At 47.8% G+C, this 12383-nt stretch overlaps 1 protein-coding gene across 3 annotated transcripts in view; it reads left to right on the top strand.

The window, feature by feature from the left end:
- CDS2 (CDP-diacylglycerol synthase 2) overlaps nt 1-12383 on the top strand; it is a 103376-nt gene that overhangs the window by 54057 nt on the left and 36936 nt on the right. The window contains exons 2-3 of one of the 3 annotated variants that reach the window (XM_053574857.1): nt 7861-8010; nt 11395-11531. In XM_053574857.1, the coding sequence (XP_053430832.1) occupies nt 7861-8010; nt 11395-11531 (287 nt within the window). Of the gene's footprint in view, nt 1-1946; nt 1992-7860; nt 8011-11394; nt 11532-12383 lie in introns of those variants that run through there. The other 2 variants (XM_053574859.1, XM_053574858.1) reach the window with 2 other exon arrangements.

Here is a 12383-nt window from a genome sequence, read left to right as displayed (position 1 = left end):
TGGGGGAAGAGTCTTCCTGTTTCTTAGAGGAAAGAGGCCTGGCCTTTGGGGTTCTGAGTGAGAGAAGAGGGCTGCGGTCTTGGCCTTCATAGGCAGAGATGAATCTCATTATAATGGGAGAGGTTCCAATGTGAGATTTCAACAGAGAATAAACCTCCCATCCTTTGCAGGGGTGAGGGAGGGCATCTGGGGATTTAACTCCTTATCAAACAGCTTTTACCCAATCTTTATTTCATGCCCAATTCCTGAGCATTTTGAAAGTCCACAAGTTCGGCTTTGATTTCCCTACCCTTGGTGTAGGATCTAGTTGTCTCCTGTTGACTCCCACTCAGTCATCTGCTTTCTAGTTTGCTAAGTGGTCGCCTTTGTGACCTCTCCTGTTTGCCCCATCCTGTGGTTTGTGTATTTTTGTTTTACTCTAGTCTTAGTGCGGTTTGGGAGGAAGTGAAATTAGATGTGGGTATTAAAGCTACCACCTTACCCTGGACTCCATGGGATCTTTTGCATGGAGGGCTTCACACAGGAGGTGACAGGGAGGGCTTCACACAGGAGGTGACAGCTCAGCTTAGATGGAATGACATGGAAGAGCGGCCACCCAGAGAGCTCAGGGAAAAGCAGCCTGCTAGGAGGGAAGCCGCTGTAGGCAGCAGTGGTGCTGTGAGAGGTGGCAGGAAGGCCAGTGTGGCAGGTATGAGGGGAGAGAGAGGAGGTTGGAGTGCCTGGGGAGAGGCCCTGGGGGACACAGGTGAGACTCATTCTGTACATCAACTGAGCCATTACTGGAGGTTGCAATCAGGGGAAAGGCCTGAAGTGAGTTTTGCTTTTTAAAGACCTCTGGTTGCTCTAGAATGGTGTGGGAGAGGCCAGTCAGATGTTGTGGCCATCGCCTGGTTAGGTGCAGTCAGGATGGCCTCGCTTGGGACTCTGGAGTACTGGGAAGGTTTGGGATATGTTTCTTGTTAAACTTGGCAAGAGTGGAAGTGAAATGGGGGACATGTTAGTCCACATGTATGGGGATAATGCCATGAAGAAAACGGCAATGTACAAATAAATTAAATGTTTTTCTGAAGAGAGAGAAAGCATCACTGATGAGGAGAGGTCAGGGTGGCCCGTAACAAGCAGAATTGATGAAACATAGCAAAAATTCATCAAATCGTGTATCCTAATCATCGGCTGACTATGAGAAGCATAGCAGGAAACAGGAAAATCTTACTGAAAATCTTGGCCTGAGAAAGGTATGGCTCTTGCATCAGGGCAATGTACTAGCTCACACGGCCTTGTATGTGAGGGAGGTTTTAGCCAGTAATGCCTGGAACACCCTCCCTATTCCCACCCTACCCAATCTATCCCCCAGTGACTTTTTTCTTTACTTGAATATAAAGGAAATTTTGAAAGGAAGACATTTTGAAGACATTCAGGATCTCAAGGGTAATATGACAATAGCTCTGATAGCCACTCTAGAAAGAGTTCCAAAATTACTTTGAAGGATGACTAGACGTTGGCACTGGTGCAAAGCTTCCCAAGGGAAATACTTTGAATGTGACTATGGTGATATATAGCAATGAGATACGTAGCACTTTTTCCTAGGACAAGTTCATGAACTCAGACCTGTATGGAACCTCAGCTATTCTGGTTTGGCTTCCTAGCAGGTGGTTTAGGGAGCGCCACATAAGCCTGGTTTTGAGATTGCAAAAATGTTTTTCTTTCTCATCTTTTAGATCTTTTGGCAATATTTGACATATTCCCTCTTTGGAAGAGCCTTATTCTAATAAACTGAAAAATAAAATCACTTCCTCCCCTAGTAAGGCTGAAGATTCATTTTGCCTTAAATACTAAATAGAGTTGTCTGACTAGGGAACTGGTAATAGGATCTATTAGATCCCAGCAGGGCTTTTAATTTTTGGTGTCTTTGCCCTAACACAGGAAGAAAAATACGAAAACAAGTGATGTCATCGGAACAGAACTGTGGGCAGAGCCTTCTGGGGACCTGGGTGGGTTTTTTGTCTCTGATAGTCTCTGTACTGAATTAAGTAATGTCTTGTGATGGTGATTGGTATTTCCTGCTGCTGTTTCAGATTATGGCTGTAGGTTTGTTCTGTTAGTAAACAGATGCAGCTACTCCAGAGGGAGGCCTTTAATGGGCAAAGGTAGGTAGGTATTGGGAGAAAGGATTCCCATTCATTCCTTGTCACACAAATTCTTGATTTAATGTGTGGGATTGGCAGTTGTGCAGAGTTTGGAACCCATTATAACGGATTGTGTTTGAATTAGAAAGCCTTGAATTCCTAAAAGCCTCCTCATCCTTTTATGAACTCATTCTCAGACATATAAATACCGTACTTTTTTTTTGGAATCTCTCCATATCACTTAGGATATATTTGGCCATGAATGTTGAAGAAAGAAGAGGAGATGAACAGTGGGACAACTGGCTACAGCCCTATAGAACCTCTTATAGTGCTGTTGAGTACAAAAACATACTGAATTGCTGACCTAAACTAGATATAGTGCAGCTGTGTCTGCCACTTTGACAAACTCTGGATTCTCTCTGATTAATTGGCTGTGGCTGCTTCCACAGATACGGTGAAACCTACTTATTGTCTTCCCTGTTCTACGTGCCAGGCCAGGTGTTGGGGGTACAGTGGTGGGAAGCTGACGTGGCTACCCCCCTCACAGAAATTATGGCCTCAAGGAGGATCAAGATTATGGTCTTCATGTAGTGTCAAGGAGGAGCCATGCAGGGTGTCATCAGGATACTCAGGCAGTTGGGGAAGGTTTAGAGAGAAAAGGGTCTCTTAAAGGATTAGTTAGAATTCACTGGAAGAGAGGTAGGTCTTAGGAGAGGGTTATTGCAGACTATTCTTGGTAGGAGCACAGGAGCAAAAGGCCTGAAGGTGAGAAAGTACAGTCTGTTCCAGGAACTGACTGTAGTTCAGAAAGGCTGTGAGAGAGAGGGCTGGAAGAATAGACAAGACCATGATTCCAGAGGGGCTTGTATGCCATTTAAAAAAGTTTAGACCTATTGTCTAGGCACTGGAGAGCTCTGGAAGAGTTTCAGGAGGGGGAGGGGAGTGACACAGCCAGAATTCCTTTTTGGGAAGATCCTCTTTGTGCAGTGTTAAGAGTGGAGGTAGGAATGGACTCTAGGCTGGAGGTGAGGTGGCCTATTAGGCTGTTGCATTTAGAGGAGGAATAATGTTGGCTTCAGTTAAGTGAGTGATGGGTGGTAGGAAGGAGTGGATGCAGTTGAAAGCTGTTTGTGAGATAGCATTACCAAGCGTGGTGATGGATAGCTCTATGCACTAGGGGAGGGGCCACCAAGGGTGATTGTTGCATTTCTCGCTTGAAAATTCAGGGGAAAGGGTACCATTTGCTAGGTACCTAGCATAGGTGATAGAGTAGATGGGAGAGGCTTGTGGGAAGAGATGATGAATTTGGTTTTGGACACATGGAGACTTTCAGATATCTGTGGAGATATCTAGTAGGCATTTAGATATGTGGGTCTGCAGCTTTAGGAGAGACATTAGGAGGCAAAGAATGAATGAGATCACTCAGGGAGAGTGGATCATAGAACAGAGCCAAATTTAAGAGCTGGCTGAGGAAGAGGAAGCTGCAGAAGAGCAGGCCAGCTAGAGATGGCCTGGCTGGAGAGACAGGTGGCAAACCAGGGGAACGTGCTTCTTGGAAGCCAATGAGGAGTGTTTTTTGATAATAGCTTCAAAAGCTGCTGAGAGATGGAATGAGGTGAGGACTGAGAATCCCAGTGGGTTAGTGACAAGGTCACTGTTGATGTGGGAGAGCTGCCACAGTGGAATAGGGGAGGCTGAAGTTGGGCTGCTGTGGTTTGAGGAATGATGCACAGTTGGGGAAAAGGGGAGATGTGGGTGTTATCTCTTCCCAAAGGTTTGCCATGAGTGGGGTAGAAAGTGCTTTGGTTGGACAAGCTGTCAGAAGTTATTTATTGTCAAGCCTGTTTTGGTGGCTGTAAGTAGGGCTGTGGTGAGGTGTGGAGACAGAGGAGGGTAATGGAGCAAGTGTCTAAGGAGTTGCAGGGAAGGCACAGTGAGCACATGGCTGTCTCTCGATATGGCTCCTCCATCAAGAACCCTGTCTGGGCCCATGACCATCCAGGAGGTACCCTCCTCAAAGGCCCCCATGGTCTTTTTTAAATAGCTTTGTCCAGAAGCAAAGTGGTTCAGGACCAGAGTTGTTTTTTAAAAAGCTGAATCTGCCACATGCGGGTCTTTCATGTCCTTTCTCTGAGGGCAGTTAACTGCGAGAGGTACCGGAAGTGAAGCGTCCATCTGGAGAGCTGAATGTATTTTCTGTGGATTCCATTATTGAGGGGATGTTTCAGACTTGCTCCCCTTCTGTTTCATACTGTGTTCAGATAATTGAGCTTGTCAAATGCAGTGAACATTAGATAGTCCTAGAAATGTTCCTTTGTTACACCTAACACTACACACACACTCACATAGGCATATGTGCAGTAGAACCTCCACAGTTGACCACCTCCCTACATGGACCACCTCCTTATGTTGATCTGATTTCCGCAGTTGACCACCTCCCTACATTGATCTGATTTTTCATAGACTGGACATCCACCACACGTACTAAGGCCTAATTCCTTATGTTGACCACCTCCAAACATAGACTAGTTCCTTACAGTCTCTTGGGTGTTCAACTTATTTTTTTTCAGTAGGAACTCAGATGAAAGCCCACTTGGCTTTTTCATTGAGAGGGGCACATAAGTCTCTGGCTCATATTAAGGATTCTCTTTTTTTGGGGGACAGAGTCTTATTCTGTCATCCTGGGGTAAAGTGCAGGGTGTCATCTTAGCTCACATCAACTTCAAACTCTTGGATCAAGTGATCCTCTTGCCTCAGCCTCCCCAGTAGCTGGGAGTACAGCCGGGGGGCTGTACAGGTGCCCAATACAATGCCCAGCTAGTTTTTCTATTTTTAGTAGAGATGGGGTCTTGATCTTGCTCTTGCTTAGGCTGGTCTTGAACTTCTGAGTTCAGGCGATCCACTTGCCTCCCAGAGTGCTAGGATTATAGGCGTGAACCACCATGTTCTGGCAGTTCTCCCAGGGACCTGTCCATGTAAGTGGGATAGTTGATTGCCCTGGTAGCTGGCCCTTGGGCTTGATTTAGAAGATGGCAAGTGTGGCCTTTAGCAGAAAGGTTAGAGTTGCACTAATAACTTTACTCAGGAGAAGGCTTGTGGTTTGCACATAAAACAGTGCAAAAAGTAGTTTAAGTTCAGGAGTTACTCGGTAAGAGAAACTTGTGTATTTGAATGCAGTGCCCATGGAAAGAATGGAATTGTTGGAAATATAACCCGCCAGTGCATTGAACTGCACTTTAAAAAAAAATTTCAGATTAATGAGGTTACAAACTATTAGATTACATTGTTTGCATTCAGTACGTAAAGTCCTTGTTGTAGTTGCACTCCTCTAGGAGGTGTGCCATGTACCCCTACATTGTACTTGTTAGATGGGGGAATGGGGAGAGAAGAGGGAGGTTGGCGTGCTCCCAATTTGAATTGAATTGAGTTTTTCTCTTTTGTGGGTGTGTATTATATCATCTACTGGCTTCATATTAGTACAGAGTACATTGGATACTTGCTTTTTTCTATTCTTGTGATACTTTACTAAGGAGACTTGAACTGTACCTTTTAATGAAATTTCCTTGAAGATGAAAGAAAATGAGAAGAAAAGCCTAATGGATGATACCACTTCTTTTCTTTTCCTAGGGTTTAGCTCCTCTTAGGCAAATACGAAGGGAATATTAATATATTTTCTTTAGTGCAATACAAATCTGAATCAGCATCTGGAAAAGAAATGGGGTATGGGGCAGTGTGAGTCCACCTGCCTGGAGCCCAACTGACACAGTGCCAAGAGCTTTATCCAGCCGTGGTATTGCCACATTTTTGGGGATTAAGCTCTGATCATCATCACTTGTGGGTATCACTTTGGAGTCCTGAGAGGAAGGTAGGAAGGTGGGCCCTGAAGCTGATGACCGAGGGGGAGCTTCAGAAGGATGCTGCCTAGGAAGCTTTTGTGAGCTCAGCAGGCCTGCAGGAAATCCTGAGAATTAGGAAGGAGTGGAAAGAGGCGGGGTACAAGCCAAACAACAGGTTTTCCACCCAGAGAGTTGATAGTGAAGATGAGCTCTGCAAGTGCTGTTCCATACTGAGCTGGGTCCCTCCCAGGCAGAGCCAGTTCCTTGACCACAGCAACTTCCCTCTCACCCACTGCTCCTCTGACCCTCCCATTGCCTTCATCTTGCTTCATTTGAAGGACGGCTCTGTGCTGTTCAGTCCTAGGTGGGTGCTAGGTGCAGGGAGATTCCTGGGCAGCTGCAGGAGGGGAGAAGGGGCCCTGGAAGGCTGGTAGGGGAAGCTTTTTGAGTATGAGTTTCTCCAAAAATGCTGACTGCTCTTGGTGCCTGGGATACTCATATGTCTATCATCCTAACTGCGTCCCTAGAACAAGGCATGTCCAACCTTTTTTCTTATCTACCACACATTGGAAGAATAAGAGTTGTTTTGGACCACACATTAAATTCACAAACACTAATGAAAGCTGATGTGCAAAGAAAAAAGGTCATATATACCTCTCCCGAAATCTAATACCACAGATAAAATAGACTTCAAATAATCCGCCCTACAGGGTCAAAGTAAACCCAGGGAAATGGAGCTCAGAAGGAGCCCCCCCTTTCTTTAAAAGCAACACTACCTCAGACGGCGCTTTTCCCTCCCTTTCTTTAAAAGCAACACTTGTTTCCTGTTTACACTGGCACCACAACGCCCTTGGGAAATGGCTAAGGAACTATGGGAGGATGGGCGGTGGTGGAGAGGGAATCTGGGAGGTCTGGCCCGCTCAGCCTCTGTTCTGGGAGAGGGAAAAGGAGGGGGTAGCTAGGCAGAGGGGGGTTTGATGTGGCATTTGCACCTTTTCCTGCTGCCCGGTCCCAGAGGTAGGCCCTCCCACCACTGCCCAGGGAGGGAGCCAGGAATGGAGTCTAGTCTGGTCCTGCTGCAGGGCAGGCAGAGTGTGTGTCAGCTTGGGAGCTAGAAGTCAGAGTGAATGCTGTCTGGATGCTTTGGCCCATGGTAGGTCAAATTGAATTAATTAGCCCATTACTACAAACAATCTTTGGGTGCCTGCTAGGTCCCAGGTGCTGCTTAGTGTAGTGGTGAACAGGTAGCCCACAGCTGCTGGCAGATCACCATGTCCGTATGTATATGATGTTTTGACAAGCACTCCAGCTGAGTCACATGTACGTGTACTGGTAAGTCCACTGGAAGGCCTACACAGGAAAGAAAGTAAGACTGGCATAAGTAGAAGTCCTAATATTTCCTCCCACACCTCAGCAGATTGTGTTGCATGCATGCTGCTTCAAAGAGCGCCAGCAGGGACTGGAGCTCTAACGGGTATGCTTTGTGCTCCAGACACCACCTCACACATCTGAGTTGGGGCTGCCCATGTGGAAAGAGGAAGCAAGAGAGGCAGATACTGAGCTCTGATAATTTGTTAGCACACAGGCCCCAGCAAGGCCTGAAGGCCACTGTTCTTCCTACCCTACCCTCCTTGGGAAGGTGCCCAGGTCGCTGGGATGGGTGTTTGGGATTCTTGTGCTCCTGCCCCGTGTAGTCAGGTTCCTGTTGCTGTGCAGTCCCTTTACCCTTGCTGGGGACTTTCACTGAGTGAGCTGAGGAATCCTTGCCCCACTGTGAAGAGATGTAGAGGCCTGTCTGGGTGGCATGAGTGTCAGAGCCATTCTGGGGCCCTTTCCTGGATGGGCTACTGCCTCCTTCTGCAGAAACTTTTCCTTGACACCCACCTGTCTCACCCCAGAGGAGCAAACGGATGAACATGTTCAGCGCAGGTGGTTCTTGGTCCAGCATGCGCCACCTTTCTTGTGGGCAGGGACTTGGGTTCCAGGGCTCTGCCTCCTTCTGGGCTCTGTGTGGCTGTTGCTGCCAGCACTCCCCTTCCTTTACCCAGGTACGAGCAGGTTCTCCAAGCAAGAGGCCTTTGTCCATGGGGTAGGGAGGAGCCCAAGAGCCTCAGGCCTCCAGATTCTCTTAGCTTTCTGTTCCCCCAGCCTGTGCTCTGTGAAATCCACACTTGGGGTAGAGGCCCTCTCCTGGGATTTACCTTTTACGCCCCTCAGCCCTATGTCAGCTGTGGGAGAGTGGTGGTCTGTGCAGGTGCTGGTCTCCTGCTCTGAGGCTGCTGCTTCAGTAGGCCTGAGGAGGAGGCCCAGGGAACCTAAAGTTACACACTTAAGGTGGGAAAGAGCTAGAAAGTGAATCTCTTTCAGGTTTGTTTGTTCAAAGTTTTTACTTCGTTTCTTAGTTGTTCATCCTAGTCACCCCTGACCTTGCTCTTTGCGACAGTTCTCTACCCCCTTTTACTGTCTTGTGCCTCGGGACACCTCTGTTTATGTCACCCTCCTACAGGGAGGGGGAGGACCCACGCCCAACAACATGGTAGGGTGCAGTGTGTCTGGCTGACAGTCCCTAGCAGCTTTTAACAATGGGTGATCCTGGGAGACTCAGCTGCAGAGCTGGAGCCGCCCACCCCTCCCCTGTAGGACTCTGCCCAGGTTCTCTTCTTGCCCTCGCCTGCCTGGGGAGCCAGCAGCCTTTGTAGGTCTCCTTGACAACAGGATGGAGAAGTTAAAAATAGCCTTGTGTAGGGCCTTCTGTGCATGTGTGCATGAGTGCAATCCCTGTGGCTTCTGTATGTTCCAGAAGTGCCTCAGTGGGGCCCAGGTGCTTGCATTTGAAGCCCTGAGGTTTGGGTGCCAGGCCCACATAATCGGGCAGCAGCATCACCTGGCTTACTGGTGGGTGTCAGTGTTAAAGATGGGAGAGCTGTTTTGAACATCTCGTCTTTGTTTAGTCTAAGCCAGTGGTTCTCAACCTTCCTAATGCTGCGGCCCTTTAATACAGTTCCTGTGGGTTGTGACCCACAGGTTGAGAACCGCTGTTGTAAGCGGAGAGGGGTGGTTCTGGAGGAGTTCCTGTGTTTAATCATAATCTCTGGGGTGACAGAATAGGACACAACCCTGAGTGAGAGGTTGGTTATATCTTTAAGGGATCCCTGAAGGTCAGAAGGGCCCTTCCTGTGCCCCCTTTATAAGGTGAGGACACCAGAGGACAGAGGCACTTGGGTGACTTCTCCACAGCTGCCTGGCCCTGGTGTAGCAGTGGGGAGCAGTGCCTCATTGTCAGAAGCTGTGGCTGTTTCCCTGGACCCTAGTGACAAGGCCATATTATGGACCCCTTACCAAAGCCAGCTGTCTCTTTTGTATCAGCAGTCTGCACTAGTGAAGGCCCTCTGTTTTGTGGTCTTGTCACAGTTGTAAATTAATTTAGAAATAGCTGTCTCCAAAAGGGCAGAGTGTGGGTTTCTTTTTACTACACTTAGAACTAATTTTTCTCTCTCCCCCCCACCCCACTCCCAAATGTTAGTAAGTATTTAGCTTACTGTGCCAGGCTTGGGGATATAAATAAGAACGGATGTCTTTAGGAAGCTTATAGTCAGCCAGGGAGATAGTTACAAAAAGGTCCCCATTGTGGGCTCAGCGCTCATAGCTCAATGGTTAAGGCACCGGCCACATACACAGAGGCTGGTGGGTTTGAACCTGGCCTGGACCTGTTAAAAACAACAATGACAACTGCAACAAAAAAAAACAGCCTGGTGTTGTGGCAGGTGCCTGTAGTCCCAGCTACTTGGGAGGCTGAGGCAGGAGAATCGCTTAGGCCCAGGTGTTTGAGGTTGCTGTGAGCTGTGATTTCACAGCACTCTGATGAGGGTGACATACTGAAACTCTGTCTCAAAAAATCCCCATGGACGAATCCACCACACACAGTACTTAAATATGAATGTATAACGGCTCCTGCAGATCAGTAAAAAGGAAGGCAGAATGCTCAGTAGAAAAACTGGTCAATAATTTAACAAACAGGCTCAGGGTCTGTGGCTCAAGTGGCTAAGGTGCCAGCCACATACACCTGAGCTGGCAGGTTCGAATCCAGCCTGGGCTCACTAAACAACAATGATGGCTGCAACCAAAAAATATGCTCATTGTGGCAGGCACCTGTAGTCCCAGCTACTTGGGAGGCGGAGGCAGGAGAATCGCTTGAGCCCAGGAGTTGGAGGTTGCTGTGAGCTGTGATGCTACAGCACTCTACCCAGCAACAGCTTGAGGCTCTGTCTCAAAAAAAAATAATAATTTGACAAACACTTCCCAAGGAACATCTCTGAGTGGCCAGTGAACATATGAAACAGTGCTCAATTCCACATGTTGCTTAGTCCACAGGGAAGTCAGAAGGCCTAGGTTAATGTGATACATCGGGCCAGACATTTAACTTCCCAGAGGCCCTGCTTCTTATTGTGAAAAGGGCTCTTCCTTCCCTATCTCCCATTATGCTCTTTTTTTAAAATTTATTATTAAATCATAGCTGTGTACATTAACGCAATCCCAGTATGCTCTTAAGCTTACAGGCATGGGAAATGCTCTTCAAACTGTACAAATGCTAATTGTTGTCACTCTATGTAATTGTAAGTGATTTGATTTCTCTTCCACTTCTTCTCACAGCAATTTTTCTAAATTCTAAGAAATAAAAGACCCAAGTAGTGGGAGGTTCCTAGTGTTCAAGATAGGTACTGCTCCTTGGTACTTTGGGTAGAGAGCTTGTCTCTGGCATGGCTCTGATGCCTGGCTTCGAGCAGAGTAAGTTCCTGGAGGTGTTTTCTTCTTGGCTGGGGCCTGGGCAGCAGCTCTTGTAACGGCCAGGTCTGTTGCTGCCCAGGGCCTGGCGGCAGGGAAAGGACAGAGGTGCACCTATCCTGGCTCAGGCATTAACTTGAGTAGGCTGCCTGGTGAGTCTTCCACACCCACTATGGCTCTTAAAGATTGCTCTTTTAAGCCCAGAAGCAATACTCTGGGCTTTGGGTTATGTCAGCATTAACTGGTCTGTGGGGAAAATAGCCCACACACCTGGCCAGGCTTCCCCCTAGAGGAGCTTGGTCAGTGTCACCGGCTGCCCTGGCAGGCTCAGTAGTAGGCCCTTGGTAAAATCAGTCACAGCTTTCCCTTTGTGTTCTTTGGACACAAAGCAGCTGTTTTCTCTCTGTTCTGGATCCACCCTCCCAGGTGAGCAGATCCTGTGTGCTGCGAACGCACACCTCTCTTCCAGCCGATTGTGGCCAGTTCCCTTGGCATGTGTCAGAATGGGATCAAAATTGCTTTTAGTCTCGTCACCTATGTCAGATCCTCAGGCCATATTTGGACTTTCCACCCACAGATCTCCCATGATAGGCAGACGCTTCTCCATAGTCTCCTCAGCACACGTGCTCACCTGTGTTTCTGTTGTACAGGAGTCAGAGTTAGAAGCAAAGTTAGATGCAGAGACTGCATCGGATAGTGAGAGCCGGACGGAGCCTGCTCCCCCGCCAGCCCCTGCAGACGATACTCCAGAGGTCCTCAACAGGGCCCTTTCCAACTTGTCTTCAAGGTAACTGGGCCTAATGATGCAGGTGCTTGTGGGACCTTGTATGGAGTCCAAGTGCTGTGCAAGCCCCAGAGCTCTCAGCGAGCCTGTGGTATCGTGTGGTGAGCCCACTTCTGTTACGTGTTTACGTGTACTGGGCAGGCCTCCTCACTTGCCTTGGCCTTAGCCTCCCTGCCTTTCCCTGCCTGGGCTCCACTGAGTGCAGTCTACTGCTTAGCAATGGCTGACAAGGAGGGGAGGGTGATCCAGACTGGAGGATCTTGTCATGGAAGGGAGCTGTAGGCTGGGCTGGGAAGTACTGTTCCAAGGAGGAAGAAGAACATGGATGGGGGTGGGGGTGGGCAAGGTTGGCAGACACAGTGAGTGACAGGAAATTGTCCTTGGGTTTTTGACTGATAGGTAGGCTGCTTTTCACTGAGGAGGAATTCAGGTTTCTACCCTGTTTTCCCGAAAATAAGACAGTGTCTTATTTTAAGGTGTGCTCCCAAAGATGTGCTAGATCTTATTTTCAGGGGATGTCTTATCTTTCCTGTAAGTAGGTCTTATTTTCAGAGGATGTCTTCTTATTTTCGGGGAAACAGGGTAGTTGAAAGTGTAGTTTTTCCTCTCCATGTGCGTCTATTGTGAACAATTCTTTAAGTTCTCTAGAAAGAATTAGGAAACATCTCATCTTAGGGAAATCTAGGGTTAAAACTTTTGGCCCTAACAGCAACTATCTGAGTAGATCAAAAACACAAATTGTTAAGACCCCAGAGCACTGTCCAAGTGTTGCTATCTGTGCCTCTCAGCTGTTCCTTGAGAGGCTGTATTGTGCAGTGGTTAAGGGCATGAACTCTGCAGCCAGAATCCTAGATT

The sequence above is a fragment of the Nycticebus coucang genome, chromosome 21, assembly GCF_027406575.1.
Source record: "Nycticebus coucang isolate mNycCou1 chromosome 21, mNycCou1.pri, whole genome shotgun sequence".
NCBI lineage: Eukaryota > Metazoa > Chordata > Mammalia > Primates > Lorisidae > Nycticebus > Nycticebus coucang.
The sequence above is the reverse complement of the archived record's forward strand: the minus strand, read 5'-3'. Positions and strand labels throughout refer to the sequence as shown.